The 26,947-nt window shown below is 47.9% G+C and overlaps 2 protein-coding genes across 2 annotated transcripts in view; one reads left to right on the top strand and one right to left on the bottom strand.

The window, feature by feature from the left end:
• Positions 1–26,947, top strand: part of VAMP1 (vesicle associated membrane protein 1) — a 104,142-nt gene that overhangs the window by 34,150 nt on the left and 43,045 nt on the right. The gene's annotated exons all lie outside the window — the stretch shown is intronic.
• SCNN1A (sodium channel epithelial 1 subunit alpha) lies at positions 2,446–11,829 on the bottom strand. Its single transcript, XM_007061383.4, has 13 exons — positions 11,232–11,829; positions 10,232–10,629; positions 9,638–9,893; positions 8,399–8,586; positions 7,366–7,466; positions 6,750–6,913; positions 6,019–6,117; positions 5,734–5,851; positions 5,375–5,453; positions 4,864–4,921; positions 4,670–4,725; positions 3,447–3,522; positions 2,446–3,232 (listed from the first exon to the last, which is right to left on the bottom strand). The coding sequence occupies exons 1-13, from the start codon at positions 11,238–11,240 to the stop codon at positions 2,906–2,908; spliced, it is 1,929 nt and encodes a 642-aa protein (XP_007061445.2). The 5' UTR covers positions 11,241–11,829; the 3' UTR covers positions 2,446–2,905.

Here is a 26,947-nt window from a genome sequence, read left to right as displayed (position 1 = left end):
AAAGGACACTCCATAGTGTCCAAGTCCCTTTATCCTGGACTATTTACTGCACCTGAAACATCAAGGCCTGGCGGTGTCGTCAATAAAGGTGCACCTGGCCGCCATCTCAGCTTTCCATCCAGGTTCTGCCAGCTGGTCAGTATTCGCTAACCCCATGGTTGGCGACTTCCTCAAGGGACTAGATAGATTGTACCCTCAAGTTAGACAGCCAATCCCCCCCCTCCCCCCCAATTGGGATCTCAACCTGATGCTCTCAAGGCTGATGGACCCTCCTTTTGAGCCCCTAGCAACATACTCTCTCCTTTGCCTTTTCTGGAAAGCGGTGTTCCTCATGGCGATAACATCAGCCAGGAGAGTATCTGAGCTTAAGGCCTTGACATCTGAGCCCTCTTATACTGTTTTTTATAAGGACACAGTACAGTTGCGGCCACACCTGGTTTTCCTCCCAAAGGTCGTTTCGCAATTCCACGTGAATCAGGACATATTTCTTCCAGTGTTCTTCCCTAAGCCGCATTCTGGTAACCGGGAATGGATGCTCCGCTCCCTGGATGTCAGACAAGCATTAGCTTTTACATTGAGCAGACAAAGCTGTTTTGAAAATCAACACAGCTCTTCATTGCAATTGCTGTGTGAATGAGGGGGTTTCCGGTGTCATCCCAAAGGACCTCTTCATGGATCACGGCCTGTATCAGGAGGTGCTACGACCTAGCAAAGATACCTGCCTCAGCACTAACAGTGCACTCCAGAAGAGTGGAGGCTTCCTTAAGTGTGTTCCTGGCACAGATCCCCATTCAAGACATTTGCAGGGCAGTGACGTGGTCATTGATACACACCTTTACATCGAACTATGCCATTACTCGGCAGGCTAGAGACAAAGCCACATTTGGCAGGGCGGTGCTGCAGTCTGCGACTCAGTGAACTCTGACCCCTCCTCCTTGGGACTGCTTGGGAGTCACCTACTTGGAATCAATATGAGCAAGCACTTGAAGAAAACACTGTTACCTACCTCTTGTAGCTGTTGTTCTTCGAGATGTGTTGCTCAAATCCATTCCAATACCCGCCCTTCTACCCCTCTGTCAGAGCACTGTGGCAAGAAGGAACTGAAGAGGCGGTGGGTCGGCAGGGACCTATATACACCGCCATGAAGGCACGACTCCAGGGGCCTCCACAGCCGACTCGTTGGGTACCGCTAGGGGAAAAACCTTTCAATGACTATGCACGTGGCGCACGGACAGCTACTTGGAATGGACATGAGCAACACATCTCAAAGAATAAGAGTTACGAGAGGTAGGTAATCTTTTTTTTTTTTTCCCTCAGGGCCAGGATGAAAGAGAACAAGCCACCCCAAAATAGCCAATAGCCCAGGCTAGAGACAATCTGTCTCTGGCCCCTTGAATATTTAATCATTTATACCAGGTAGAACAGCTCCAACAGCAGACTGTGAGCAAAAGAGACTGTAACCTGGTGGTTAGGGCTGGGCTCTGAATCAGGCCCAGTAGGGACTTGAAGCTGGGTCTCACATTCCATGGAAGTGCTCTAACCTCTGGGCAATTGGCTGTTCTGGGCAGTTTGCTTTCTCTTGTGTTTTGGGTTTTTAAAATTTTTTTAATTCCAAAGGTCTCATTTTTGTTCTGAAGGGGCATGAAAACAAATTTAAAAATCTTGACGTTTTTCACAAAGCAGGTAACAGAGCCAGCCCTACCCCCATGCAGTGGGTATTCTGTGGTTGAACAGATAAGGGATGGGTGGATCAGAGCTGTGGCGGACCTGCACAGTTCTGATTCTGTGCTGCAGCAGCTCAGAGGGGCCACTAAAGCAATGTCACAGTTTAGGGCAGCTCTGCAGGCTCTGCATCACTGAGGCTACTTTGGCCCCCACAGCTCCTGATTATGGAAGATATAAGCCAGTTGAGACGAATTTAGCCCTGAGTGTTCAGAAAAGAGCTGAGAGGCTGAATGGAGAGTTAGAGTGAGGCATGTGTTATGTTGCAAAGAAGAGTCTTTGTATTGGCCTAAGAATCATAGAATATCAGGGTTGGAAGGGACCTCAGGAGATCATCTAGTCCAACCCCCTGTTCAAAGCAGGACCAATCCCCAATTTTTGCCCCCGATCCCTAAATGGCCCCCTCAAGGATTGAACTCACAACCCTGGGTTTAGCAGGCCAATGCTCAAACGACTGAGCTATCCCTCCCCCCAAGAGTTGCAGGTAGCCTGTGGAAATCTTGAGAATATTCCAGACCTCATACCAGGATTAGGATCCATGCAGGAACCCCCCACCCCCAAGCAACCCAGAGTTGGGAAGCAGTATCTAGTCTCCTGCACAGTCCTACAGAGGGTGAGGCATTTGTGCACGCTAGTACCCCCGTGGGTTCTATACACCTCACCCCTGTCTGCTGTCAGGCATACACAGACGAGCCTAATTTTTCCTGGTCACACACCAAAGCCTTTTTCATTAGTTTTTATTCTCAAACAGTTACAGACCAGAGTGGCCACATTCTTGGGTGCAGAGAAGTGTGTGTGTATATGTGGAAGGGGGCCGAGACAATATCCCCCACATATGCTGTCTCTTCCCATCAGTGGTGACTCTACAGCAAATGTGGCTAAGGGCATTGTCATCTGTATTGTGGGAGAGGACTGCAGGGTTTACCAACAGCAGGGAATATAAACGAACATCCCCCTCACCCCCCAACACTGCAGTCACCTGCCTCCCGACAGAGTGTCATGATTGAGGTGATGGAAGCTCTGCGTCAGCATGATAGAAATGCAGCTGAGCTGCAAGTGCTGTAGCACTAAACAGGAAATCAGTCCCTGCTCCAAACTGCTTCATGTCCCACACCACAGATTATATAGTTGGGTCTGAAGACATGCAACTCCTCCACCTCAGTGTGCTACCCCACCACAATAGTCACTCCAGTCCAATCTCAGCATCCCTGTCCCGCCCATGCAGTTCCAGGCTGTTGTTGGAGGGCAGCGTAGTCACCACAGCCTCGACAGTGAAGCCATGTGGAGCACTGGGGCCAGAGGGCTCGGGCTGGAAGGCAGTGTTGTCGTGAGCACCTGGGGTTGGCACAGTGGAGGCCGGTAGCTGACAGGAGCGGAGCCACCGGAAGGAAAGAATGAAGGTGATGGCAATAAAATCCAAAATCAGCTCAGCAAGCTCCACCACAGAAAGAACAGAAGAACCAAACCAGAGACTCCACTGATTCCCCAGCTGGGAGAGCAGCGTCACCACCTGCAAGAGAGAGATGGGGGTAGTGAGAATTGTGTCTGCATGGGGATGCTTGTATTCCCACTTGCTGCCATGATCACCCACTGAAAGCATCCACAGCTGGGGCTTTATTCCCATCTCCAGTCCTGCCACAGGAGGAGAAATGTAGAAGTCAGGGATGTTCCTGGAAGGCAGAGGATCATAAGGGGGAGGGGCAGCTGGAAGATGAGGTATATACCGTGAAGGCAGGAGACTCCCCATTGGTTTTATACTTCCATTCCTCAAAAAATATGTTCACTTTGGCCACTCCATTCCTGTTAATAAGAGAAAGATATGAGTGACTCTAATCCTGCAACCCCTGTATTGGAGCATACGCTCCTTATCCTGCATGTACGCCAAACCTTTAATCCACCAAACCTGCAGTTCCCCCATCTGGCAGCCCACTTAACACTCAAACCTGCAGTCTGCCCAAAATCCAGTGCAGCTGGGCATACCTACAGCATTCCTCTGAGATTCCTGTGTGATATCCCAGATTTAGGATCCCTCAAACCTATGACACCCACAAACTCCCACCCAACCCCCAAGCTTTTATCACTCCCACACACTTCAGTGCAGGGGCGTGTGCAGGAATTTAAATTTGACTCCTTTTGGGGGGGCACAGAAGCTCACTCTCCCCAGCCCCATCTCCGGGGCTGCGACATGGAGAGAGAACTCCTTCCCCCACCCCTGGGGCTGTGGCTCTCTCCTGCGGGGGGAGTACTGTGTCCCTCGGGGATTATTAGGGGGGCCTGTGCTCCTGCTTGCCCCCTACCCCTTGTGCATGCTCCTCCTTTGGTACAACAGCTCCAAACTTACTACTGCACCAAACTCACATAATCTCCCAAACTTTTAGAATACCTCCACATTTTCAGTTTGATTCCCCAAATTCACAATCCCTGCCCAAGGCTTCACCTCATTACATCAGTCCCTTGTCCAGGGATCCTCCCAATCGTTCTGTCAATCTCTAGACCTGGCCCCCTAAACCACTCACCAAATCTCAAATTACCACTGGATCAAGTCCATTGGTCTGGTTCCAGGCCCCTGACAACACTCCTACCCCATTACTAGGCAAGACTGTGGGCCTGGTCCCAGGCTCCTGAAACCTTTTGTCTTCCCCCTCACTAGGTCTGTCTCTAGGTCTAGCCCTGGGCCCCCAAATTTCCACCTATCTCCATGACCGGGTAAGTCAGGCTCTCCTGTCTCCCCATCACTGGGTCATTCTTCCTGTCTGGCCCTGCACTCCTGGACCCCTGCTTCTCTCCCTCCCTGATTTGATCTCTGTGCTTGGTCCCAGGCCCCTGATCACCCCCATTCCTCCATTTCTACCCATCATTGGTTCATCTGGGCGCAGGCCTCAACTCCCTGACCCCACTATCACTGAGTCCCATCCCTGGTCCTGAGCCCCAGTTCTGGAGGTCTCACCTCTTGGATGTGATATTGTACTTATTCTGTCGGGACAGCATATGAAACACCCAATCCTGAAAGAAAAGCACAAAAAGCATTATAGATGTACACCACTCTGTGATCCCAGCCTCCCCTTGTTGAGGGTTAATAAATGGTGGGACAGGTCTGCAGCCTGGGTAGGGTGGGATTACCACAAGAAACAATATCCTTACCTCGGAAACAGAGGAAGGCCAGTGGGAGTGTCCAGCTGACAGCTGATATTCAGTCACCCTGGAGGAAGACAGATCTATTCTTAACAGGAAGGGCTATTGGATCCACTAGGTCCAGTCTCAGCACAGCAACCTCAACAACAGGGAACTTTCTCCAGATCTAGCACTTCTGCCCTACTCCTTACAGGGCTGCCTCCTGAACGTAGCCAGACTGCAGTATCCAGGAGCTCTCCCCCCAGCCAGCATTTTTGCCCTACTAACTTTGCTTCCTGCTGGGAGAGACCAGATTGAAGTATCTATCTGGATGTTTAGTTGATCAAACACTATTTGCCCCACATAATTGAATACTTGGTTTGGCAAATCAAATTCTCAGCCATTCAGTCAGCTCTCGGGATGAGACACACATAGGACTGGAAGTGATCTACTGGGTCAAGTCCAGTCCGCTGAGATCTCAGGCAACTATGCCATATAATGGTGTTCATAAAACCCTAGTTTTTATCCCGCTGAGACTTACTCGCAAGGTTTCCGACATTTGCTGAAACAGCCCAGAATGTTGGATTTGAATTCGACCTGGAGTTTGTAATAACAGTGACCTGAGTAGGGGAGAGAGAAAAGCAAAGTGAGCTCACCCTATGTGTACAGGGAAGAGTATCTCTGGGGAATGTACATGGGTGTTGCAGACCCAGAATAAGGTAGCTTCCTTGGAGGGGCTGGGAGCTCCAAAGAAGGAATCCTTTGGAGGACTTAAACAGGAGAGTTGGGGAGCTGATAGCAGGGGATAATGGGAGTCTCAGTGTTCGGGGGTTGGAATGGGTAGGTTCAGGAAGGCTTGGGGGTTCATTATGTAATTCCTTCTGCGCCATCAGCACTTACCCCATGCTGTATGCTTAGTGTAGTCACAATACTCCGCTCCAGAGGGTAAGGGATAGAAGTAATATGCACAGCCGCAGCGTTCTACCATACTGATCTGGAAACAGGAACGAATGCAGACCTGGGAGGCATGAGAGAAGGGGAGAGCTCAGCAAGGGAATCCTCACATCCCAGCATAACCAGGCCCAGAAAAAAGATGAGAGATCCACTCATGGCAGGGAATGGCTGAGATTGTTTCCCAAGGAGGGCGGGGACAGGTCTGGGATAGGACCAGTGGTGACGGATTACCTGCTCAGTGTAATGGGATGGGTACAGGTTCTGTACTTGCACATCACTGCCATCTTCAGTGCAGTCACTGTAGCTGCCCCCAAGACGCATTGTTGTCTCCTGTCAACAAACAGCAGTTTGTCAGTCTTAAGAGTCAGAGAATTTAAGGCCAGACAGGACCACCAGATCACCCAGTCTGACTGCCTGCATGTGACAGGCCACTAACGCCCCCCAGCACCCACACACTAAGCCCAACACCTGAAATTGTACCAAGGTATTACAGCCCTCAGGAGAATGAGCTATTATGTGCCTCAGGCAGATAGCTGGGACTGAGGTGCACCAATGCCCGAAGCCCTACAATGGCAGGGAATTGATGAAGGGACACATACCTATGCTCCTGGTGCCTCCCCCTTCTGCCTGCTGCCCTGTAGTGCCATCCACCCGCAATCAATAACAGATACGATGGTAATAACCTCCCACTCCTCACTCCCATCTCATGTCACCAACTCCTCCTTGCTATCCCCCTTTTCCAGCCCTTCACTGATTAGTAATAGCTTCCAAGGTAATGTCCTCCCCCTCAGTCCCTCCCTCTGTTGCCACCCTCTAGGGTTAACTTTTCTGCTCCCCACATCCTAGTTCCACGGCAACCCTTCTGCTCCCTACTGACCAATCTTGTGCTGACGCAAGTCTTCATGCAGGTGCACAGTGAAGCCCATGCCACCTCTTCCCTCATTCTACCTCCCCCCTCATACCTTTCTCATGCTGATGGAGGTCTCCATACCCGGACGCACATTGAAGCCCCCATCGTCCATGAAGGCTGGTTCATTCTGCTCATGGACCATCACCCGGGCTCCTGTCACTGTGGATAGCAGTGGGATATAGTCGTTCTGCTCTGTGCGCACTAGCAGAGAGAGGCCTGTAGAGATTTCAGAGAGTGAGGAGGGATCAGGGCCAGTCACTGGGGTGGGGGGACAGCAGAGAGATCACAACTGGGCTAGTGGGGGAGGAGGCAGAGTGTGGGGGCATCACAGCTGAGCCAGAAAAGAAAAGGGGATCAGGGCTGGGCCTGAGTTGAGCAGAATGTAAGGGGGTTAGGCCTGGGGGGAGGCAAAGAGTTGGGAATCAGGGCTGGAGGTGGCAGAGAACTGGGATTGCAAAGCCAGGCCTGGAGAAAGCAGAATTTGGGGAGGCCTGAACTTTTGGCACTCCAAACTCACATGGGTCATGTTGGGGGATGCAATCCACCATCACACAGGGGAATAAGCAGAGCAGGATCTTGGTGCTCACAGTTCTCTCCCACCCCCAAAACCCTCATATTCTAGATATACACCTGAATGGGTTCTCCCCACCTGCTACAGGGACCCTCACCATTATTGATCCCAGGCAGGGATGATGTCCACAGGCTGCTATTGCCATCATTGAATGTGTAGCAGTTCCCATAAATAGGGTGATGGAAATGGGTGTAATTCCTGGGAGAGAAATGGAAATATTCAGATTAGGGCATCCAGGCATGTGGGGAAAAATCCCCAAGAGATGATGAGGGACAGGGTATTCTAAAAGGAACCATTCTTTGTACCACCCTATGGAGAGGAACTGAGAGCAATACAGAAGAGTAGTGTCTGTAGTGTAAACAAGCCCTGAGAAATGGGTCAGAGCAAGGTTATTTAGCAAGGTGCTAAAAATGACTTCTGAAGCTGAAGAGCTGTTAGATTCCTCACGTTGCTAACTCTGGAGGACCAAAACTGGTGTTAGCAGCAGTGGGATATTTTTATAAAATCTCCTTAATATAGGCCTGGCTTTAAATTCTCCCGCCTCTTCTCCATCCTCTTGGATAAGATATTAATTTGATTGCCCCTTTGGGATCATTTGAATGTAGACTATAACACCGGGAACTGGCTTGTTTCTTACTATTCTTTCTACAGCAGCTGCCCCTCCTTCCTCTTCTTGTAAGGGTATGTGTCTGTGGGCTTTGGTACACACAAACATTGTACCACTTTTAATTACATCAGTATAGTTAAAGTAATACAACCCCCTACTGTGGACTCAGTTACACCAGTATAAAGATCACTTTATACAGTATAACTGCACCCACACTAGTGTATGTACCTGAATCACAATTTCAGTTATCTGAAACAGAGGGAAAAGAGCACAGGAACTATCTTATGGCACTTAGGGGTCAGTGAACCTGAGGAGCCAAAACCCCAAGGGCAGGACCCAGAGCCAATCACTTGAGATTATGGGATCCAGGAGCCTCAGGAATTGAACAAGGGAGAATACCCCAGGCTTGGGCCCTGGCAGTGAGTGTAACTGTTCTCCAGCAGTAGTGTCTTGGCTTCTCCTTGTACCCAGCAAGGAATGCAGAGGTTGTTAAGATGGGATATTGGAGCCTCTCAGCACTCACGCCTTGTCACAGGGAACCTCATTGAAGCGGCAAGCGTAGATGAAGTTCTCAAAATTGGACTCATCCAGGGCCTTTGTGTTAGGCATCCGTGCCAGAATGTTGATGTAGTGGAAACTGTACCACTCACGCACAGCATCTACACCTGATGAATACGTCTGATGAAAACAATCCTCATTGGTCTCGTTGCACTGCAAGAGAAACATCAGTCGTCTCAAGGAACACAAGTCCATGAGGAGGGATGAGGGGGTATACTTGACCTCCCCCCGCCCCCCCGAACATGGACAGGAAATAAATTCAGATTATACTTGACAAGTGCAGCTAACAGACATAAGGGGAACCCCTCCCCCGCAACCCCAGATCCTCAATGGGAGGGAAACTCCTGGGCAGGGGGAATGATCAAGAGACTGAGGAAGCAGCAAACCACAGTGAAGTTATTGCAATGAGCTGTGCAAAAAATGAGATTGTGGAGTATACACAGCAGCTTTCAATTCTGGAACAGGGAGTCCCTCTCTGGGGGTGTACTTACACCTTGGTATAAACTTAAAATTTAGATCAAACTAACTACATCACTCAGATGTGCGAAAAATTCAAACCCTAAGTGCTGTAGTTAAATTCACCTAGCCCCGGTGTACACATGGCTAGGTTGAGGGAAGAACTCTTCTATTGACGTAGCTACTATCACTCGGGGAGGGAAACTACCTACATTGACAGAAAAAACCCTTCCATCGATGTAGGAAGCATCTACACTACGGTCCTACAGCAGCACAGCTGCAGTTGTGCCATGGAGCGCCTGTAGTGTAGACATGCCCTAGCCTAGACTAGAGTTTTTGCTCCTGCTGGAATTCTAGTTAATTGATTGATGGTTGAGTATGCTCTAGAGCAGTGCTACTCAAAGTGGTGGTCCGCAGACCGGTGCCAGCCCACGAGCCATCGGCTGCCGGTCTGCGCGCACATTGGAAAAAAAAATTGCCAGCCCCCACATCAGATAGCTTGAGAAGCACTGCTCAGGAGAATGGATGGAGAAGGGGGACAGTCCTTCCCTAGATCCCTTAGGGAGAGGCTGGGACTTGAAAGGCTTTTTTCAGCTCTTAACAACTTTCATTAGTAGCAGCAACAACAACTTCACCAGATTTCCAGACAGTGGAGGGTGGAGCCGACACTGGTTCGAGAGGATCTAATGAGAGATTAGGAGCTAGGCAAAGTCTGTAGAGTACAGGAGAGAGAGGGATCTATTCTCACCAGGATGAAGCCAATTTTCCAGTCACTTTTGTCCACTGGAGGACTGTTCCCCTTCAGGCTTGCTGGTTCATCACGCTTGTGTCTCCTCAGTGGGTGGCGCTGGACATGGTGGGACAGGCTCCTTGGGCTACGTTTCCGGGTGGACTGGGCTGCCCAGTTGCTTTGTACCAGAGACATGTTGTAGTTATACAGGTCCATTAGTGTCTGATGGGTGATACGATCCAGTTCATCCAGCTCCTTCTGGACAGCACTGTATCTGTGAGATGGAGAGAGTGGACTCCAGAGTTAGGGCTTATCTCTATTAGGGAATTTCCCACTATAGCTATACTTACACTATAATATTTATTTGCCTATAACTAGACAGGTATAAGTCCCCATGTGGGAATAAAAGTGACTTTATTCAGATATAATTACTCTGCTTCCAAACTGTAGTGGAATAGTTAGTCCAGTATAGCTATGTAGGGAAATTTACCCATGTAAACAAGCCCTTAGTATCTCAGTATCACCTGTAGGGGCACTGGGTATTTCTCCTGATCCAGTAGGAGTACAATACACAATATATATACCTGTAGGCCCTGGGAGTTTGTCTCATACCTGTAGGGGTTGAGAGTGCACAGTGTGACAGCAGGGAAGGTCAGCTTGTCTGAGTTGAGGTTAAGGTTCAGGTTGACAGGGAAGCTGAAGTACTGCCTGTAGAGGATCCCAAATTGCCAGTACATTAGGCCAAAGGTGAGGAAGAAGAGCACAGACCAGAAGGCTGTCTTCATTTTGTTCCTCTTGGAGCAGACTAAGCGGATGGCTCCATGGATGGTTGTGTTGTTACAGAAGAACTGGAAGAGTTCATGGTATGACTTGTGGAACTCAATGAGGCCCTGACACTCCTTCTCCAACTTCTCTGCCACTTCCTCCTCCTTCTGCTGCTTCTCTGCTTCCTGTTCACATCTCCTCAGCCTCTCCCGCACTGGCACCTTCTCTGCCTTCACAGCTACAACCTATGACACAATAAGCTTGGAATCAGGCAATATATAGATATCAGTTAAGTCTACCGTGACCCACCTAACTCAGGAAGCCTTTGCCTGCTGGGACCCTTCAGCCCCTCCACATCCCATCATCCTCCACATTCAAGCTGTTCCACACACACACCCGATGCTCTCCCACACCCTGTCCCCTCCACACACACCCCCATTCTCCCCCATGCCCTGTCCCCTCCACACACACACCCATTCTCCCTCATGCCCTCACCCCTCCCCCATGCCCTGGCCCGTTTACACACTCCTGCTATCCTCCCTCACAATCCGGTCCCTCTACACACACACTATCCTCCCCCATATCCCAGCCCTTCCACACACATACACACACCTCTATCCTCCCCCATGCCCAAGAGTCTCCACACACACACCCTATCCTCCCCCACACCTCAGCCCTTCCCCACACACTCCCCCATCTCTCCCCCGTCCCAGTCTCTCCATACACGCACCCAGACCCCCTCCCTCCTTTACCCCAGCATCCACTCTGTAGAAACCCCACTGCACCCTTCTTCAGAGGGTGGTGTTTAAAAGCAAGGTTAGAAGCAACTGAGTAGAAAGACACTAACTTGATGCATGTTAGCGTATGATTCTGTTTCCACTGAGCTATGTGGACTCCACTCTCCTTGGAAATGAGGGTCTCCCTTTGGTGTTGTCCCCCTGTGGACGTTTCTCTCTCCTAAGCGAGATCTGTGCTTTGCTGTGCCCTGGTCTCAGACTCCCGGCTCTGCCTCCTGGCAGCTGCTTTGCCTTGGTGGTTAGGATTAGACTGGTTTCTTTCCAGCTCAATCTGGCAACCTGTCCTGCTCCTGCCCTCCCAGCCGCTCCCCGCCTCCGCAGCTCTGGGGGAAAAGAAAAGCCTCATTAACATCTCAATATCTCGGTTCCTAGAGAAAAGGGAGATGGGCCGGGGTAGGGGAGAGCAAGGGGTGGAAAAGGGCAGGCTGAGAGGGTACAGGCGAGGGGGCCAGGAGAGGAAGGGGGGACAAACAGACACTAGTAAAGCCCCAGGAGTGGCCCGTGTTGACTGAGGACCACTGTAGAAAAAATAATTTTGTGGTCTGGGGCTTTCACTGGGGGCTTGGGGCGGCAGCAGCTCTGATCAGCAAAGAGAGGATTCAGGTACACAAGTGTGCAGCCTCAGGGGCCTCTGTCTGCTGAAACAACAGGGTGGGGCTTTGAAATAGCTGAGCCGTTTTAAGTCAAGGACACAAGCACCCCACCCATCCTTCTGACTCCCTGGGCTGCAGTCTCAGAGCAAACTGGTACTGACACCCAAGAGCCAGCTGGCAACCTCGCTTGCACCTCCCCCACTCCCTGCAGAAGGGTGGAGGAAGAGGTAAGCAGTGCTGGCTGCTCCCAGGTAGGGCTGCAGACTGCTCCGAGAGCATTACATTATGTCCCTCCCCCCACCCCTTCTCCTGAGCTGGGAACACAATGTCCCAGCAAGAGGAGAAAGGTAGAAAAAAATGTTGGCAGCAGTGTCTCAAGGACATGGGGACAAGTCAAGGTAATGCAACAGTAACAGCAGCTACCTGAGCTGGGCACACTCTCCTGTACCCCACCAGGCTGGGCCAAGGCCTTGGCTCAGGGCAGGTACTGTAGGGATCTCCCCAGTTACCAATTTCCAGGCCATTCCAGGGGTCTGGGCTCCTAGCCTGTCCCTTTAGAGCTCTCAACCATCTTCAGTGCTCTTCAACCCCAGGAGGACGTAACCTGTGGGAGCTAGCAGCATTGAAGGAGGGACTCTTAAGCCCCAGGAACCCAACACTGCCTGTCATTCAACACAGGACTGTGAGGCAGTAGTATTCTAATAAACACCTTAGCTGAGACTAGAGCATTGTGCTAGACACTGTAAAAACACTTAAGAAGTACTTGAAGAGATTACAGCTAAAGTAGAAAAGGCAGAATTATTATCCCCATTTTGCAGATGGGGAACTGAGGCACAGAGAGATTAAATCTGTGCCCAAGGTCACACAGGGAGTTTGTAGCAGCCCTAGGACCTAATCTAAATCCTAGTGCAATGTTTTAACCACAAAAACATCTTTCCTCTCAAAAATCATTGCCTTCTAGTCCCAGCTGTGGGAAGGGATTGGCATCTACTGGGCTATCAGCAAGGAGATTTGGAGTTCAGACTCCCAGGCTATGTCTACACTGCGTGCCTTACAGTGACACAGCTGTGCTGCTACAACCATGTCTCTGTAAAGTACGCAGTGTAGCTGCTAGAACGAGGAGTACTTGTGGCACCTTAGAGACTAACAAATGTATTTGAGCATAAGCTTTCATGGGCTAAAGCCCACTTCATCAGATGCATGCAGTGGAAAATACAGTAGGAAGAGATATATATATACAGAGAACATGAAAAAATGGGGGTTGCCATACCAACTCTTAACGAGACCAATCAATTAAGGTGGGTTATAATCTTCCTACTGTATTTTCCACTACATGCATCTGATGAAGTGGGCTTTAGCCCACAAAAGCTTATGCTCAAATTCATTTGTTAGTCTCTAAGGTGCCACAGGTACTCCTTGTTCTTTCCGCTGATACAGACTAACATGGCTACCACTCTGAAACTTGTCACAGTATAGCCACTGTTTGTCATCAGGAGAGAGCTCTCCCACCAACAAAATAAAACCACCCTCAACGAGGGGCGGTAGCATCTCCTGCTGACAAAGCACTGTCCATACTGGCGCTTTTCATTGGTAAAACTTTTGTTAGGCAGGGGTGTGTTTTTTCGCATGAAAAAGTTTTACCTATGAAAGTGCAGTGTAGACATAGCCCTAGATACTATTTGCAGCTCTGAAAGTTTTTTCAGTATATTCCAAGGTGTGAATTTAAACTTATGTAGTTATGTTGGTATAACTCTTGGTGTTGACACTGTTATTCTGCTGCGTGTTTTTCAATTTAGTTTTTGTTATTTGGGAAGGATTAAAGCTATATTGGAAAACGTCGCTCGTACACCATGAGTGTGTCCACTCCAGGGAAAGGCGATGGGAGCACTACATCTGTATAACTATATTGGTATAATCAGTAAACCTTTCACATATAGACAAGCCTTAACTCACTGTGGCTTTGATCAAGTCCCTCACTCTCCTTGTATCTCAGTTTCCCCATCTATCTAATCCTCTCTTCCCAGGAAGCTGTGAGGGTTAACGAGTTACTGTGTGTGTCTCACTAGGAGTGCTGTCACTAGGAGGACTGGGAATAATAATGGTCATCGCAAAGCTCACCAGGTTTTGGGATACAAAAAATTATTCGTGCAGGAAACTTCAAGTACTATGGAATTCCTTCCTTTAGTGTAAATAACTTTCTATAATCCCAGTTTAATGATTCTGTATTTCTGATGTATTCCACTTTTATTCCAACAACAAAAGTGAAGGGACATCAAATTTGTGTTGAAAGGAGGTTGTTTTGAAATGATAATGAGTAGCGTCCCTTGACGCTACTCACCCACTTGCTGAAGTGAAGAAACAGATTGACAGAGCCAGAAGAGTACCCAGAAGTCACCTACTACAGGACAGGCCCAACAAAGGAAGTAACAGAATGCCACTAGCCATCACCTTCAGCCCCCAACTAAAACCTCTCCAGCACATCATTAAGGATCTACAACCTATCCTGAAGGACGATCCCTCACTCTCACAGATCTTGGGAGACAGGCCAGTCCTCGCTTACAGACAGCCCCCCAACCTGAAGCAAATACTCACCAGCAACAACACACCACACAACAAAAACACTAACCCGGGAACCTATCCTTGCAACAAAGCCCGTTGCCAACTCTGTCCACATATCTATTCAAGGGACACCATCATAGGACCTAACCACATCAGCCACGTCATCAGGGGCTCGTTCACCTGCACATCTACCAATGTGATATATGTCATCATGTGCCAGCAACGCCCCTCTGCCATGTACATTGGCCAAACCGGACAGTCTCTACGTAAAAGAATAAATGGACACATATCAGACGTCAAGAATTATAACATTCAAAAACCAGTCGGAGAACACTTCAGCCTCCCTGGACACTCAATTACAGACCTAAAAGTTGCAATTATTCAACAAAAACACTTCAAAAACAGACTCCAGTGAGAAACTGCAGAATTGGAATTAATTTGCAAACTGGACACCATTAAATTAGGCTTGAATAAAGACTGGGAGTGGATGAGTCATTACACAAACAAAAAACTATTTCCCCATGCTAATTTTCTCCCTACTGTTACTCACACCTTCTTGTCAACTGTTTGAAATGGGCCATCCTGATTGTCACTACAAAAGTTTTTTTTTCTCCTGCTGATAATAGCCCACCTGAATCGATTACTTTCGTTAGAGCTGGTATGGCAACCCCCATTTTTTCATGTTCTCTGTATATATATATATCTTCCTACTGTATTTTCCATTGCATGCATCTGACGAAGTGGGTTTTAGCCCACAAAAGCTTATGCTCAATAAATTTGTTAGTCTTTAAGGTGCCACAAGTACTCCTCATTCTTTTTCCTTGAAATGAAGGACATTTAAGAGGTATGACGGTAAGGGCTGGGCCTTTGTGTACTTAGTGCTGCTGAAAGGTGTTGGCTTGACAATGCTGGTAAATGAAATCCTCTGTTAATCTATAGGGAAGCAGCAGGGTATGACTTCCTTTAGAGGGAAAAAGGGATAGTTCAGCCTCCATTATCCGTGCAGTTCTTGGCCTTGATGATGAGTCTGCCAAAATCATCTCATGTGGGGCAACCTAACATCTTTTAGATTAAATGCTTCAAACCTTCATTTACAGAGTTGAGGTTATCCAGTGATGCCTTTGAAAACCAGGAAATAGCTAAGGCAGTGTAAACTTAAACTTCCGAAAACCAGGAAATACATAGATAGTGTCTTCTATGATAGCAAGGTACTGGACCCACAATGACCCAGAAAGTCCCTTCCAGTTTTGTATTCCTGTGTTACACACTGGTGCAACCTTAACTCCGTCTTTCTGGAGCTGGCAATAGCCAATGGGAATTCTCTGTGTGCACTCCAGCTACATTCTCTGAGTTAGCTCTCGCTGTATATAATGGAAGGATTCATTGGATTAGCTTGGCAGTGCTATGATAGTGTTATGAGGATATCTGTGGGGAGCTCCTGCTCCGGTGGAGGGGGGTTCTGAGTCCTCCCCAGGGGCATGTGATCAAAGGAAAGAGGTGCAAGTGTACCTTGAGAGATTCAGACTGCTTCATTTAAGCACTGTGTTGTATAGGTTGTCGCAGTAGCCATTCACGGGGTTCTTCTTGCCATGGGGATTGTCAGCAGTGAGGTGGGATATGAGAGTGGAGTGTCAGAGAGCTTATTGATGTGACTGAAAATAGAGTATTAGATGGAATTGTGTCCATAGGGTGAAGGGGTTGTAAAATTTAGCAAGTAGGGGGTTATTTCTATGGAGTGGGCTCAGAGTTTGAGAGTACAGCAGGTTTAGATAGCTCCTGCACAGTAAATAAAAATTTTACCTTAGCAGAGAAAAATCATATATTCTGTCGTACAGTGGTCATGTGCCCTCAGTGTTCTGCACTTCTGCAAGGTCAGAGTGCTAGTATGTGTTTTGTGGGCATTTTGGGGCAGTGCTCAGAAAGGGCAGAGTTAAGGTTGTGTTGGCATTTACCTTAACACTGTGTTTCTTAGTTTTCAGCAGTTTGTTTGCATTACCATAATTCTTTATTTCCTGGTTTTCAGAGGCTTAGGTTTAGCCACTATCCATGTTCTGGAAGGGCACGAGGCACCACTTATCTCTGTGTTGTTGAAGTTTTGGGGAATTTATTTTCCTTGGTTTAAAAAGAAATATTTCTCAGTACCCCTGTGTACCAGAGCCCAGCTCTACCTCTGGATCATTGGCAAAGATTATGCTACAGAATTCTTTGGCTGCACATAGGTTCCTTCACTCTCTCTGCATCATTTCCTTGTCTCCTTTCTTTCTGCTGGTCCAGCACAGCCTGGTTCTCCCTCCTCTCATGGATGGAGAGGCAGAAATCAACTGGGCCCTGTTGGTTGAGGCGCTCAGGAGTGGATGCAGGAACAGTGTAGAGACTAGCATAAAGTTAGTAAGGATCTTTTTAAAAAGAGAAATTGGGGGATGAGGACATGAGAGGAAGGGTGATCCAGTGGTTAGGACCTAGGAGATCTAGGTTCAATTTCCTGCTCCATAACTGATCTCCTGTGTGACCTTGGCCAAGTCCCCTAGTCTCTCCAAGAGGGTTAGATCCAGAAATGTATGTAGGCACTTAATTTCTATTGATTTCAATGGAAGTTAGGAGCCTAAATACCCTTGTGGATCTGACCCCATGTCCCAGTTCCACATCTGAAAAAATGGGGGTAATAAATACTTCCCTACCTCACAGGAGCATTGTGAGCATAAATACACTGACACTCAGATCCAGGTCCACAAAGGGATTTAGGCACTGCATCATTCACTATGATGGCACCTAAAAAATCACAGTAACGACACGGCAATACACAAAGCTTGAATTAAGCAGGTTGGATAAATAACTAGAGTCATGGGATCAGGGGCACTGCACCATGGTCTTTCACCTCCCAGGTGGGTGCCATAACCACTGGACTATAGAGTCATTCTCATTGTCCCAATGACTTTTTAAATACTTATATACTGTAGAACAGCTTCAACAGGAGAGCTTGAGACCTCTCCATCTCAGAGTATCCTGTAGCTCAGTGGTTAGAACACGCTCTTGAGAAGTACGAGATACTTGCTCAAATCTTTCTCCATCCTTAGGCAGAGGAGGGAATTGAGCCTGGGTCTCCCACATAACAGGTGAGTGTGCTAACCACTGGGCTTTGTCACCTACCTGTTAGGCACATTCCATTCTAGAGAGCTGCATGTTTTCTTTAATAACATTTTTAATATTGGTTCCTCAAAGGGGCAGTGGGTGCCATGCACTAGCTGAACTAAATGTTGAGTGACTGAGATCAGTTGCGGGAGGTTTGAGTCAAGGTTTGAGCCCCAGGGATGTGCAAAAAAGTAACACTGTTGATTTTGTAAAATGCTAAGGTTTTTTTCAGGAAGCTGTATCTTAGGAACCCCGTGCTCAAATGACTCCAAATTTGGAACACTAACCTGACCCCTTGCCCCCATAAAGCACAACAAATTTCAAAATATTCTAAGCATGCAGCTTGTACAGCACTTAGAAAAGTTGCTCTTTAAACAGAAAGGGCTTCTCAACCTGAACCAAAGTAGATTTGGCACTCTATTGTAATGGGAACACTTTTAATTCCAGTTTTGCTGGACTGGATTCAAACTGATGACCAGCTGGTGAACGTTTCAGTAGCTCATAACCAATGCACTGAGATATCCAGTTCCTTGCATCCAGAAATTAAGCTGGAAGGATGTTTATTAAATCAAGTTCTGACTTGATTGAAGTTTACCCAGCCATTTTCCAGTCTCTGGACATGAAGGTCTTGTCTTCACTGCAAAGGTAACTTGAGTTCTCACTCCAGTGTTGTCCCTAACCCGAGTCTGATCTACACGTGCAACCATCTCACTTAAGGGTGATGGTGCTTTTCACTTGAAATGGCAGGGCTGGGTAGGCTAAAGCTCAGGTGTTGCTAAAACTCAAGCAGTTAACATGACCACTCTGCAATGTGGATGTCGGCTAACACCACTGGAGTGCTCTTAGTCTTCCAATGCCTTCCCACATTTCCCCCTGGGCCACATTTTCTTGCTGTCTACATACTAGCCAAAGTTACCTATTAATTCACATAGCACAGTTTAGTATTTGACTCCACATTCCTACGTGGGTTACAGACTGCAATAGCACTCTGTTGCAGGGTGACTGGCCCCTTTAAGAGGGAGGGAGGTGTCCAGTGCACCTGTGATTCATCAGCTGCCGCCAGATAGGGCTTGAGTTGAAAGAGAGCATCTAGGCCCTAGAGGGGAGGAGACTGAGTGAAGTGGAAAAGGGCTCAGGGCTAAAAGACCAGTAGAGGAGCTAGCTTGTTGATCTTCCTGACCTGAAGAGCAAATGCTGGGAGGCTGAAAGGGGCTGACTTGTTGGAATGTGTGTTTGATAGAGGAGTCATGAGTAGGGCTCCGTGTTTGTCTTGGAGGCTGCAGAAGTCACGAATTCCAAGACTTCCTGCAACTTCCTTGACTTCTGCAGCTGCCAGTGTGGCTGACTCCAGTGCCACCCAAGCAGCTGGCCTCTGAGCCAGCTGCTCAGGCGTCCCTGGGGACAGCCACAACTGCCGCTGCTGGAGCGGCTCTGCAGCCTGCTGCTCGGGTGGCCCCACAGCCAGCCACACCAGCTGCTGCTGGAGCTGCCCCAGCCCCGGGGCCAGCCATACCAGCCGCTGCTCAGGCAACCCTGGGCAGCTGGCCCTGGGGATCACCTGAGCAGTGGACCCAGGGATGGCCGGCACAGTGGCTCCCCTACAGCGGTGGCTGGAGCAGCCACTGGTCCCCTGGGGCTCCCCCACTCCTCTGGCTGCTGGTGCTGTGGGCTCCCCTAACCCCCCACCCCGCCCCGCCCCCCTCCCCACAGTCATATACTCATAGGACTAGGAAAGGACCTCGAGAGGTCATCTAGTTCAGTCCCCTGCACTCATGGCAGGACTAAGTATTATCTAGACAATCCCTGACAGTCCCTCACCTAAGATTCAATCAGGGGTATTTATAGTATAAGTCATGGACAGGTCACAGGCCGTGATTTTTTGTTTCTTGCCTTTGATCTGTCCATGACTTTTACTAAACATACCCATGATTAAATAGTAGCCTTAGTCATGAGACTGGTCACTCCCAGTTGGATGGCCTGGAGATTGAGGTCCTGGAACAAGGGCAGAAAGGAACTGGGAACAGAGTGCTGGTGGACTCATGGCTGGATGACGTGGGAATGATGTCCCTGGACAGGGGACTGGAGAATTGCTGTAGTTGTATGTTTTACTGTGGGAACTGGGAGGATAATTTTACCATGAGGGTTCTACAGACTATTGTACATGTACATAAATAAATTATGCCCAGAGGTGGGACTTTTTATCAGATGGTGAGAAATACTGTGCTCTTTATGGCTGGATTGAGGGGAAACTGAGGCAGGTGCACTTGTCTTGTTGTGGCTTGCCCCAGGTTTGGGCCACCTTGTGATATACTCCTATTTTGGTATAGCACTATGCCCAGAAGAAAAGGCCTCCAGAAGGTCATTTTCCCAGCATGATGCCAGCTGGCCAGATGTTGACACCTGGGTTTTGATGGATCTCTGGTGTGAGGCCAGGAACTATGTCGTCAGGACCATGTATGGGTTGTGCCCCCAGAAGTGCTAACCCTAGCTAGAAGCTGGGACTGAACAACGGGGGGAGGAGGGCACTTGATACATTTCCCTATTCTGTGTACTCCTTTGAAGCATCTGGCACCGGTCACTGTCAGAAAACAGGATCTTGGGCTAGATGGACTATTGCTCTGAGCCAGAATGGCCATTCTTATGTCCTCATGTTCTTATCAAGCATGGGATGTGTCCCCAGAAGTCCTAGCCCCTCACATGAGTAACAGCACCCTGGACTTGAAAATGATTTTACTGTGTCCACACTCAGGAGGTCCCATTCAAGTGAATTGTGCAATGGAGAGAAGCCCACAGTCAAAACTTCCCACACACTGATCTCACTCTCCTTCAAACACACTCTGCAACCAAGCTTACCATCCTAAGCTTGAAGAAACAGCCTGTGACACAGTGGCCTATTGGTGCCAACTGGCTCCCTGGGGTTCACTGTTCTTTACAAGCAACTCCTGTCTCAGACCAGATAAACCCAGGACACCTAACATACCACTTTCATGGTATTTAACTATGAAGGGTAGCGTGTGAGGCCTCTGCTGAAAGCTTGTAACTTATCAATACTCATAATCATTGTGAGATGTGTGTACGGGTGATATTTAAGGGGTAATGCCACTATTTTGAAAATTATGCCCTTATGGTCTTGGAGGGAAAGTGAGTCACCAGGCAATAATACATAGGAGCTGGAACTAGGGGTGTGTGGGGTGCTGTAGCACGCCCTGGCTTGAAGTAGTTTCCGTTATATACAGGGTTTACAGTTTGGTTCAATGACTCTCAGCACCCCCACTATACAAATCGTTCCAGCACCTCTGCAGTAATATGTCTTGGTGATGGCCCATCACGCAGAAAGGAGTTGTCACCCTGTCCCCTGCTTATGTAATGTAATTCTCAATTGTCTGCCTTTACACCAATCCAGAAAAGTCAATGGAAAACCATCAAAGACAAACTATAAACAGTGAAACCACTTGGGAAGTGAAAAGGAACAATATGATAGTGAGAGGATCACCCTGTCTGTGAATAAAGGTGACAGACTGATTCAGTAGATCACAGAGTGGAGAAAGACACTATGTAGCTATTCACTGCCTTGATGAGCGGGGTTGCTTCATGAAATTCAACTATTAACCAGGGACTGGAATGCTGCTAGCTGTGGAGATCCCCAGACTGTTTGTTTGCTGACAGGGTTCTGAAGTGCTTGAAGGCACCTAGGCTTGATCTACACTTACAACTTATATTGGCATAGCTATGTTGGTCAGAGTTGTGACCTCACTGACTGACATAGAGATGCCAACAAAACCCGCAGTGTAAACTCAGCTACGCTGACAGAAGAATGCTTCTATCAATATTGTGTAAGCCTGTAAGGGACATATACAACAGTTATGGCTTGAATAATTAATAACTACTGATTCTTTCTGGCCCTCAAAAATTGGAAAATATATCCACCGGCAACCTACTGACCACTATTCCTACCTACATGCCTCCAGCTTTCATCCACTCCACACCACATGATCCATTGTCTACAGCCAAGCTCTACGATACAACCGTATTTGCTCCAACCCCTCAGACAGAGACAAACACCTACAAGATCTCTATCAAGCATTCTTACAACTACAATACCCACCTGCTGAAGTGAAGAAACAGATTGACAGAGCCAGAAGAGTACCCAGAAGTTACCTACTACAGGACAGGCCCAACAAAGAAAATAACAGAACGCCACTAGCCATCACCTTCAGCCCCCAACTAAAACCCCTCCAACGCATCATCAAGGATCTACAACCTATCCTGAAGGACGACCCATCACTCTCACAGATCTTGGGAGACAGGCCAGTCCTTGCTTACAGACAGCCCCCCAACCTGAAGCAAATACTCACCAGCAACCACACACCACACAGCAGAACCACTAACCCAGGAACCTATCCTTGCAACAAAGCCCGTTGCCAACTGTGTCCACATATCTATTCAGGGGACACCATCATAGGGCCTAATCACATCAGCCACCCTATCAGAGGCTCGTTCACCTGCACATCTACCAATGTGATATATGCCATCATGTGCCAGCAATGCCCCTCTGCCATGTACATTAGTCAGACTGGACAGTCTATGTAAAAGAATAAATGGACACAAATCAGACGTCAAGAATTATAACATTCAAAAACCAGTTGGAGAACACTTCAGTCTCTTTGGTCACTCGATTACAGACCTAAAAGTTGCAATTCTTCAACAAAAAAACTTCAGAAACAGATTCCAATGAGAGACTGCTGAATTGGAATTAATTTGCAAACTGGACACCATTAACTTAGGCTTGAATAGAGACTGGGAGTGGATGGGTCATTACACAAAGTAAAACTATTTCCCCATGTTTATTCCCCCCCTCCACCCTCTACTGTTCCTCAGACGTTCTTGTTAACTGCTGGAAATGGCCCACCTTGATTATCACTACAAAAGGTTTCCGCCCCGCCCCGCTCTCCTGCTGGTAATAGCTCACCTTAAGTGATCATTCTGGTTACAGTGTGTATGGTAACACCCATTGTTTCATGTTCTCAATATATATAAATCTCCCCACTGTATTTTCCACTGAATGCATCCGATGAAGTGAGCTGTAGCTCACGAAAGCTTATGCTCAAATAAATTTGTTAGTCTCTAAGGTGCCACAAGTCCTCCTTTTCTTTTTGCAAATACAGACTAACACGGCTGCTACTCTGAAACATATCCACTGCTGTTTGTGCCAAAATAGGATCCACTCAGGAAGTCAAGACAATAAGAAAATGGGTCACATCATGTGAGACATTTTGTCTAAGGACCCAGAGATCAGCCAAGGTTGGGAGTTGCTCTCTCCAGTAATAGAAACTAAAATGGCTAAATGAGAGTATTGTTAATCACATCACATACACAAGAATCTCTCATAATTTGCATATAGATAGACTCTCTTTTTCCCTCCCAGTCTAGCTAAAAAGAACTACAAGTTACCAAGGAAAGGTGACATCCAGCTTTGCTATGCAAACATTGCATAGTGTTCCTTATGAGTGGATCAAGAGATGGGTGAGGAAGCTGCAAGTTAAGCGAATTAAAAAAGTAAGTTTGAAGGTCAAACTGGGCAAACTACCTGTTACACCAAGAAATCTAAACCACATGTTTTCACCCCAAATTGTAAGATATATATTGTTTTCCTTGTAAATCAAAAATACCGTGGATAATCTGTCTTTCATCCCAAATTAGAAGCTGCATATTTGTTTGCCTTGTGAGTCAGATCTACATCCTTCTGTATGTGAATACCGCTTGTTCTGTTGGAAGGCCTAAATAATGTGAAATGCTTACGTACAATCAATGAATGTATAGAGTACGTCCTCCAAATTTACAGGTTTCAGAGTAACAACCATGTTAGTCTGTATTCGCAAAAAGAAAAGGAGTACTTGTGGCTAACCAATTTATTTGAGCATAAGCTTTCGTGAGCTACAGCTCACTTCATCCGATGAAGTGAGCTGTAGCTCACGAAAGCTTATGCTCAAATAAATTGGTTAGTCTCTAAGGTGCCACAAGTACTCCTCCAAATTTAGAAGACCATAAGAGATTTTATTGGTTTCATAACAAACAATTGTTGCACTCCAGAAGTAATAGGTATTTCCTGGTACAAGGAAGAAGGAATGTTGAAAGATATAAACCAGGGTGTAACTTTGAAATATGAAGAAAAATTACTTGAAACCAGTGATCCCAACTGATATTAGGGGCTAATAATGAAATACAGTCCTTGAAATGACTCTCATGAAAAAAGCCTCTGATGAGAAAAAGAACTGAAGATATTTGCTGTACACCACCTGCTGGATACCAATGGAAGCAGCAGACAAACAGAGCTGAAATCTGAACAATCACTTGGCACGTGTCCAGTAGAAATCAGAGGCTGGCCCCTTACAATGAGACCTGAAATTAGGGTACTGTATATAAAACCGAGTTCACCATGTGCAACTGGAGAGCTGATTGTCACTGAACTTAACAAGAAAGCACAGCCTCCTAAGTGTGACAGATTCCTGGACCAGCCATGTGAAAAGGACTCTCCCCCATCCCAGTGTTAAGAGGATAAGAAGTGGTAAGATCTTATTTCAAATATTGTATTTCCCCTTCTATTATTTAATATAAATAAATATAGGTTCTTCTTTGAGTAGCGTCCCCATGAGTACTCCACTTCAAGTGCCCATGTGCCCTTGATGGGAGATTTTCAGTAGCAGCCCCCTACACATGTGCCATACACATCCTTGTACCCCTTATTGAGGTATATAGGGCTGCATGGGTAAGCTGTCCTCAGTTCCTTCTCAACCACCTTTGGCCTACACAACCTGCCTGCTTCACTTTTATCTAGTTGTAGTTTAGATGATCTTAGTTGTAATTAGTTTAGTAGATTTGTTTGTTTGTTCCTTCCCCTCTGAGGGATTGTTCTGGACTTTATTATCTGGGGTATGCTGGGATCCCCAGGCTTTAAGCATTGTCTTTCCTACCAGGAGCCATTTCCTGACGGACATTCTCAGTGTTTGCAGTGTTTGGGAGACACCCATGTACTGACCAAGTGTAAGACCTGCTCCTCATTCAAGAGCAGATTTTGTAAAAACAGGGAAATAAAGTTCAAACTGTTGATGAGTGATCAAGCCCTACAACAGGCTTCCAAACCAGGCTCCAAGAACTCCCTTGTACACTGGGCTGTGAGCACATTTAGTGCCCTGCCTGCATCAGGATCCTGGTCACTGAGACCCTTGAGGGATGGAATGGCTGGTACCCTGTCCACCTTCAGGTCGCAATAACTGAAAGCCTTGGGAGATGCAGCACCTATAGCCATACCCATGGTACCAAGAGCCCCGTGCATTAAGTCTGCGTGTACCAATAAAAGGAGCAGGAGAGTTAGATCTCCTTCCAAGAAGTCTTTGTCACTGACTGCGAAGAAGGTTCTGGAGACCTCAGGTCCCAAAGGGAATACTATCAAGGTTCTGAGTCAGTCCGGTAACGAGAAAATGTCTCAGGTTTCCTCTAAGAGCCATGCTTCTTCTAAATAAGACTCGGTACTGAAGAGCCCTTCTGCTTCAAGCACTCATGTCAATATGAGCAGAAATTCCTCTTCAAAAAGGTCGGCAGCATCAGATTAATCAGTAGCCTCTGTACCTATATTGGTGCCCCGGATCACTACATTGGTACCATCTGAGTCAGTCTGGATGTACTTACTCAAATCATTTAGTCTCTGCTGCACTGGCACATTCTGGATAGGTCCGTACCTCGGTACCGACACAGCTCTCCACAGGATTGCAGCCAGCTCCCATTTATATGGCAGTACCATTGGTGTTTAGATATTCAAAGGTTCTTGTTGTGTCGGATCAGCCAGAGTCTCCATTACTTACTGGTACTGGATAGCTCTCCATACCAAAATCTTCTGGGTCACTGACTCTGAGTTTTTCACTGAGACCTCCTTCGACCCAGACGTCAGCCATCCAGGGTGAACACTTATCTTTCCCCACAGAATATGTTGACAATGAGTCTTCTTATAGTATTGTGATTCAGGGGTCTCCTGTCTATTCTGCAGGACACCATTCTACCTATTCTGAGATAATGGAAGACAGATAAATTTGTCCCCCAGCTATCTGGGATGACCAAGAGCAGATGCCTCCTCCTTTGCCATCTGGGCTCTCCACCCTCCCTTCCCCCCAGTGGTCTTATTGGGACTCCTGGGCCTTGCACCGCCAACAGTTCCTGAAGGCGGTAAGCCATTCCTACAGGGAATATAGGAAGATCCATTATCACAAACCCTCATTCCCACCTCCCCAGCCAGAGCTGGTAGTGGAGACCTTTGAGGAATATGAGGCAAGGGCTCACTTCACACAAATATTTCTTTGTCATCGCTGGGTGAGGCTGTAAATGCCTCCACTGCCTTTCATGTCAGATGACTTTAGACAATTCCAGGAGCTGATGACGCGCGTTGCTGATACATTTCAAATCCTTTTAGAAAAGGCCCAGGACTCCTCGACATTTTACATACTTCAGCTTCTGCATGAGTGGCCATTCCTGTAAATGAGGCTTTACTAGAGCCTGCTAAGACCATTTGGCAGAGTCTAGGTGGGGGAGAGGTGGGCAAACTATGGCCCGCAGGCCACATCCGGCCCGCGGTACCATCCTGCCCGGCCCCTGAGCTCCTGGCTGGGGAGGCTAGCCCGGGCTCCTCCCCCTCTGTCCCCCTCCCCCACAGCCACGCCACCGCGCAGGCAGCGGGACTGCGAGCTCCTGCCGCTCTGAGCGGCATGGTAAGGGGGTGGTGGAAGTGCGCGCGCAGGGCGGTGGGGGGGTTGGGTAGGGGGTCCCGGGGGGCAGTCAGGGGACAGGGAGCAGTTGGATGGGGCGGAGGTTGTGTGTGGGGGGGTCAGGGAACGGGGGGGGGGTTGGATAGGTCGTGGGAGTCCTGGGGGGCCTGTTGGCGGGGTGGATAGGGGCCGGGGGGCAGCCAGGGGACAGGGAGCAGGGCAGGTTGGATAGGTTGGGGGCTCTGAGGGGGGAAGTCAGGGGTTGGGAAGTGGGAGGGGGAAGATAGGGGGCAGGAGCCAGGCTGTTTGGGAGGCACAGCCTTCCCTACCCGGCCCTCCATACTGTTTCGCACCCCAATGTGGCCTTCGGGCCAAACAGTTTGCCCACCCCTGAGCTAGGGCATCTCCTGCTTGAAAACATGCTGACAAAAAGTATTATGGTCTGGCCAAGGATCTGGAGTTTTTATTTTCACACCTGTCACCCAATTCTCTGGTTGTAGAAGCAGCCAGAGTATGGTAGACAGCACAGTACAAAACTTATCCCTTTCAGCAAGGACCAGAAGCAACTCCATCTCTTCAGTCTCAAGAGTTACTTCTCTGCAATGTTGCAATTCAGAATAGCAAACCACCAAGTGGTCAGGTCAAAGTATGACTATCTGAATTACAATAAATTCAGCACCTTTATTGAGCATTTGCCAGAGGAACACTGCAGACAATTTAAGGGCAACTCTT

The sequence above is a fragment of the Chelonia mydas genome, chromosome 1 (genome assembly GCF_015237465.2).
Source record: "Chelonia mydas isolate rCheMyd1 chromosome 1, rCheMyd1.pri.v2, whole genome shotgun sequence".
NCBI lineage: Eukaryota > Metazoa > Chordata > Testudines > Cheloniidae > Chelonia > Chelonia mydas.
This window is presented reverse-complemented; position numbering and strand designations above follow the sequence as displayed.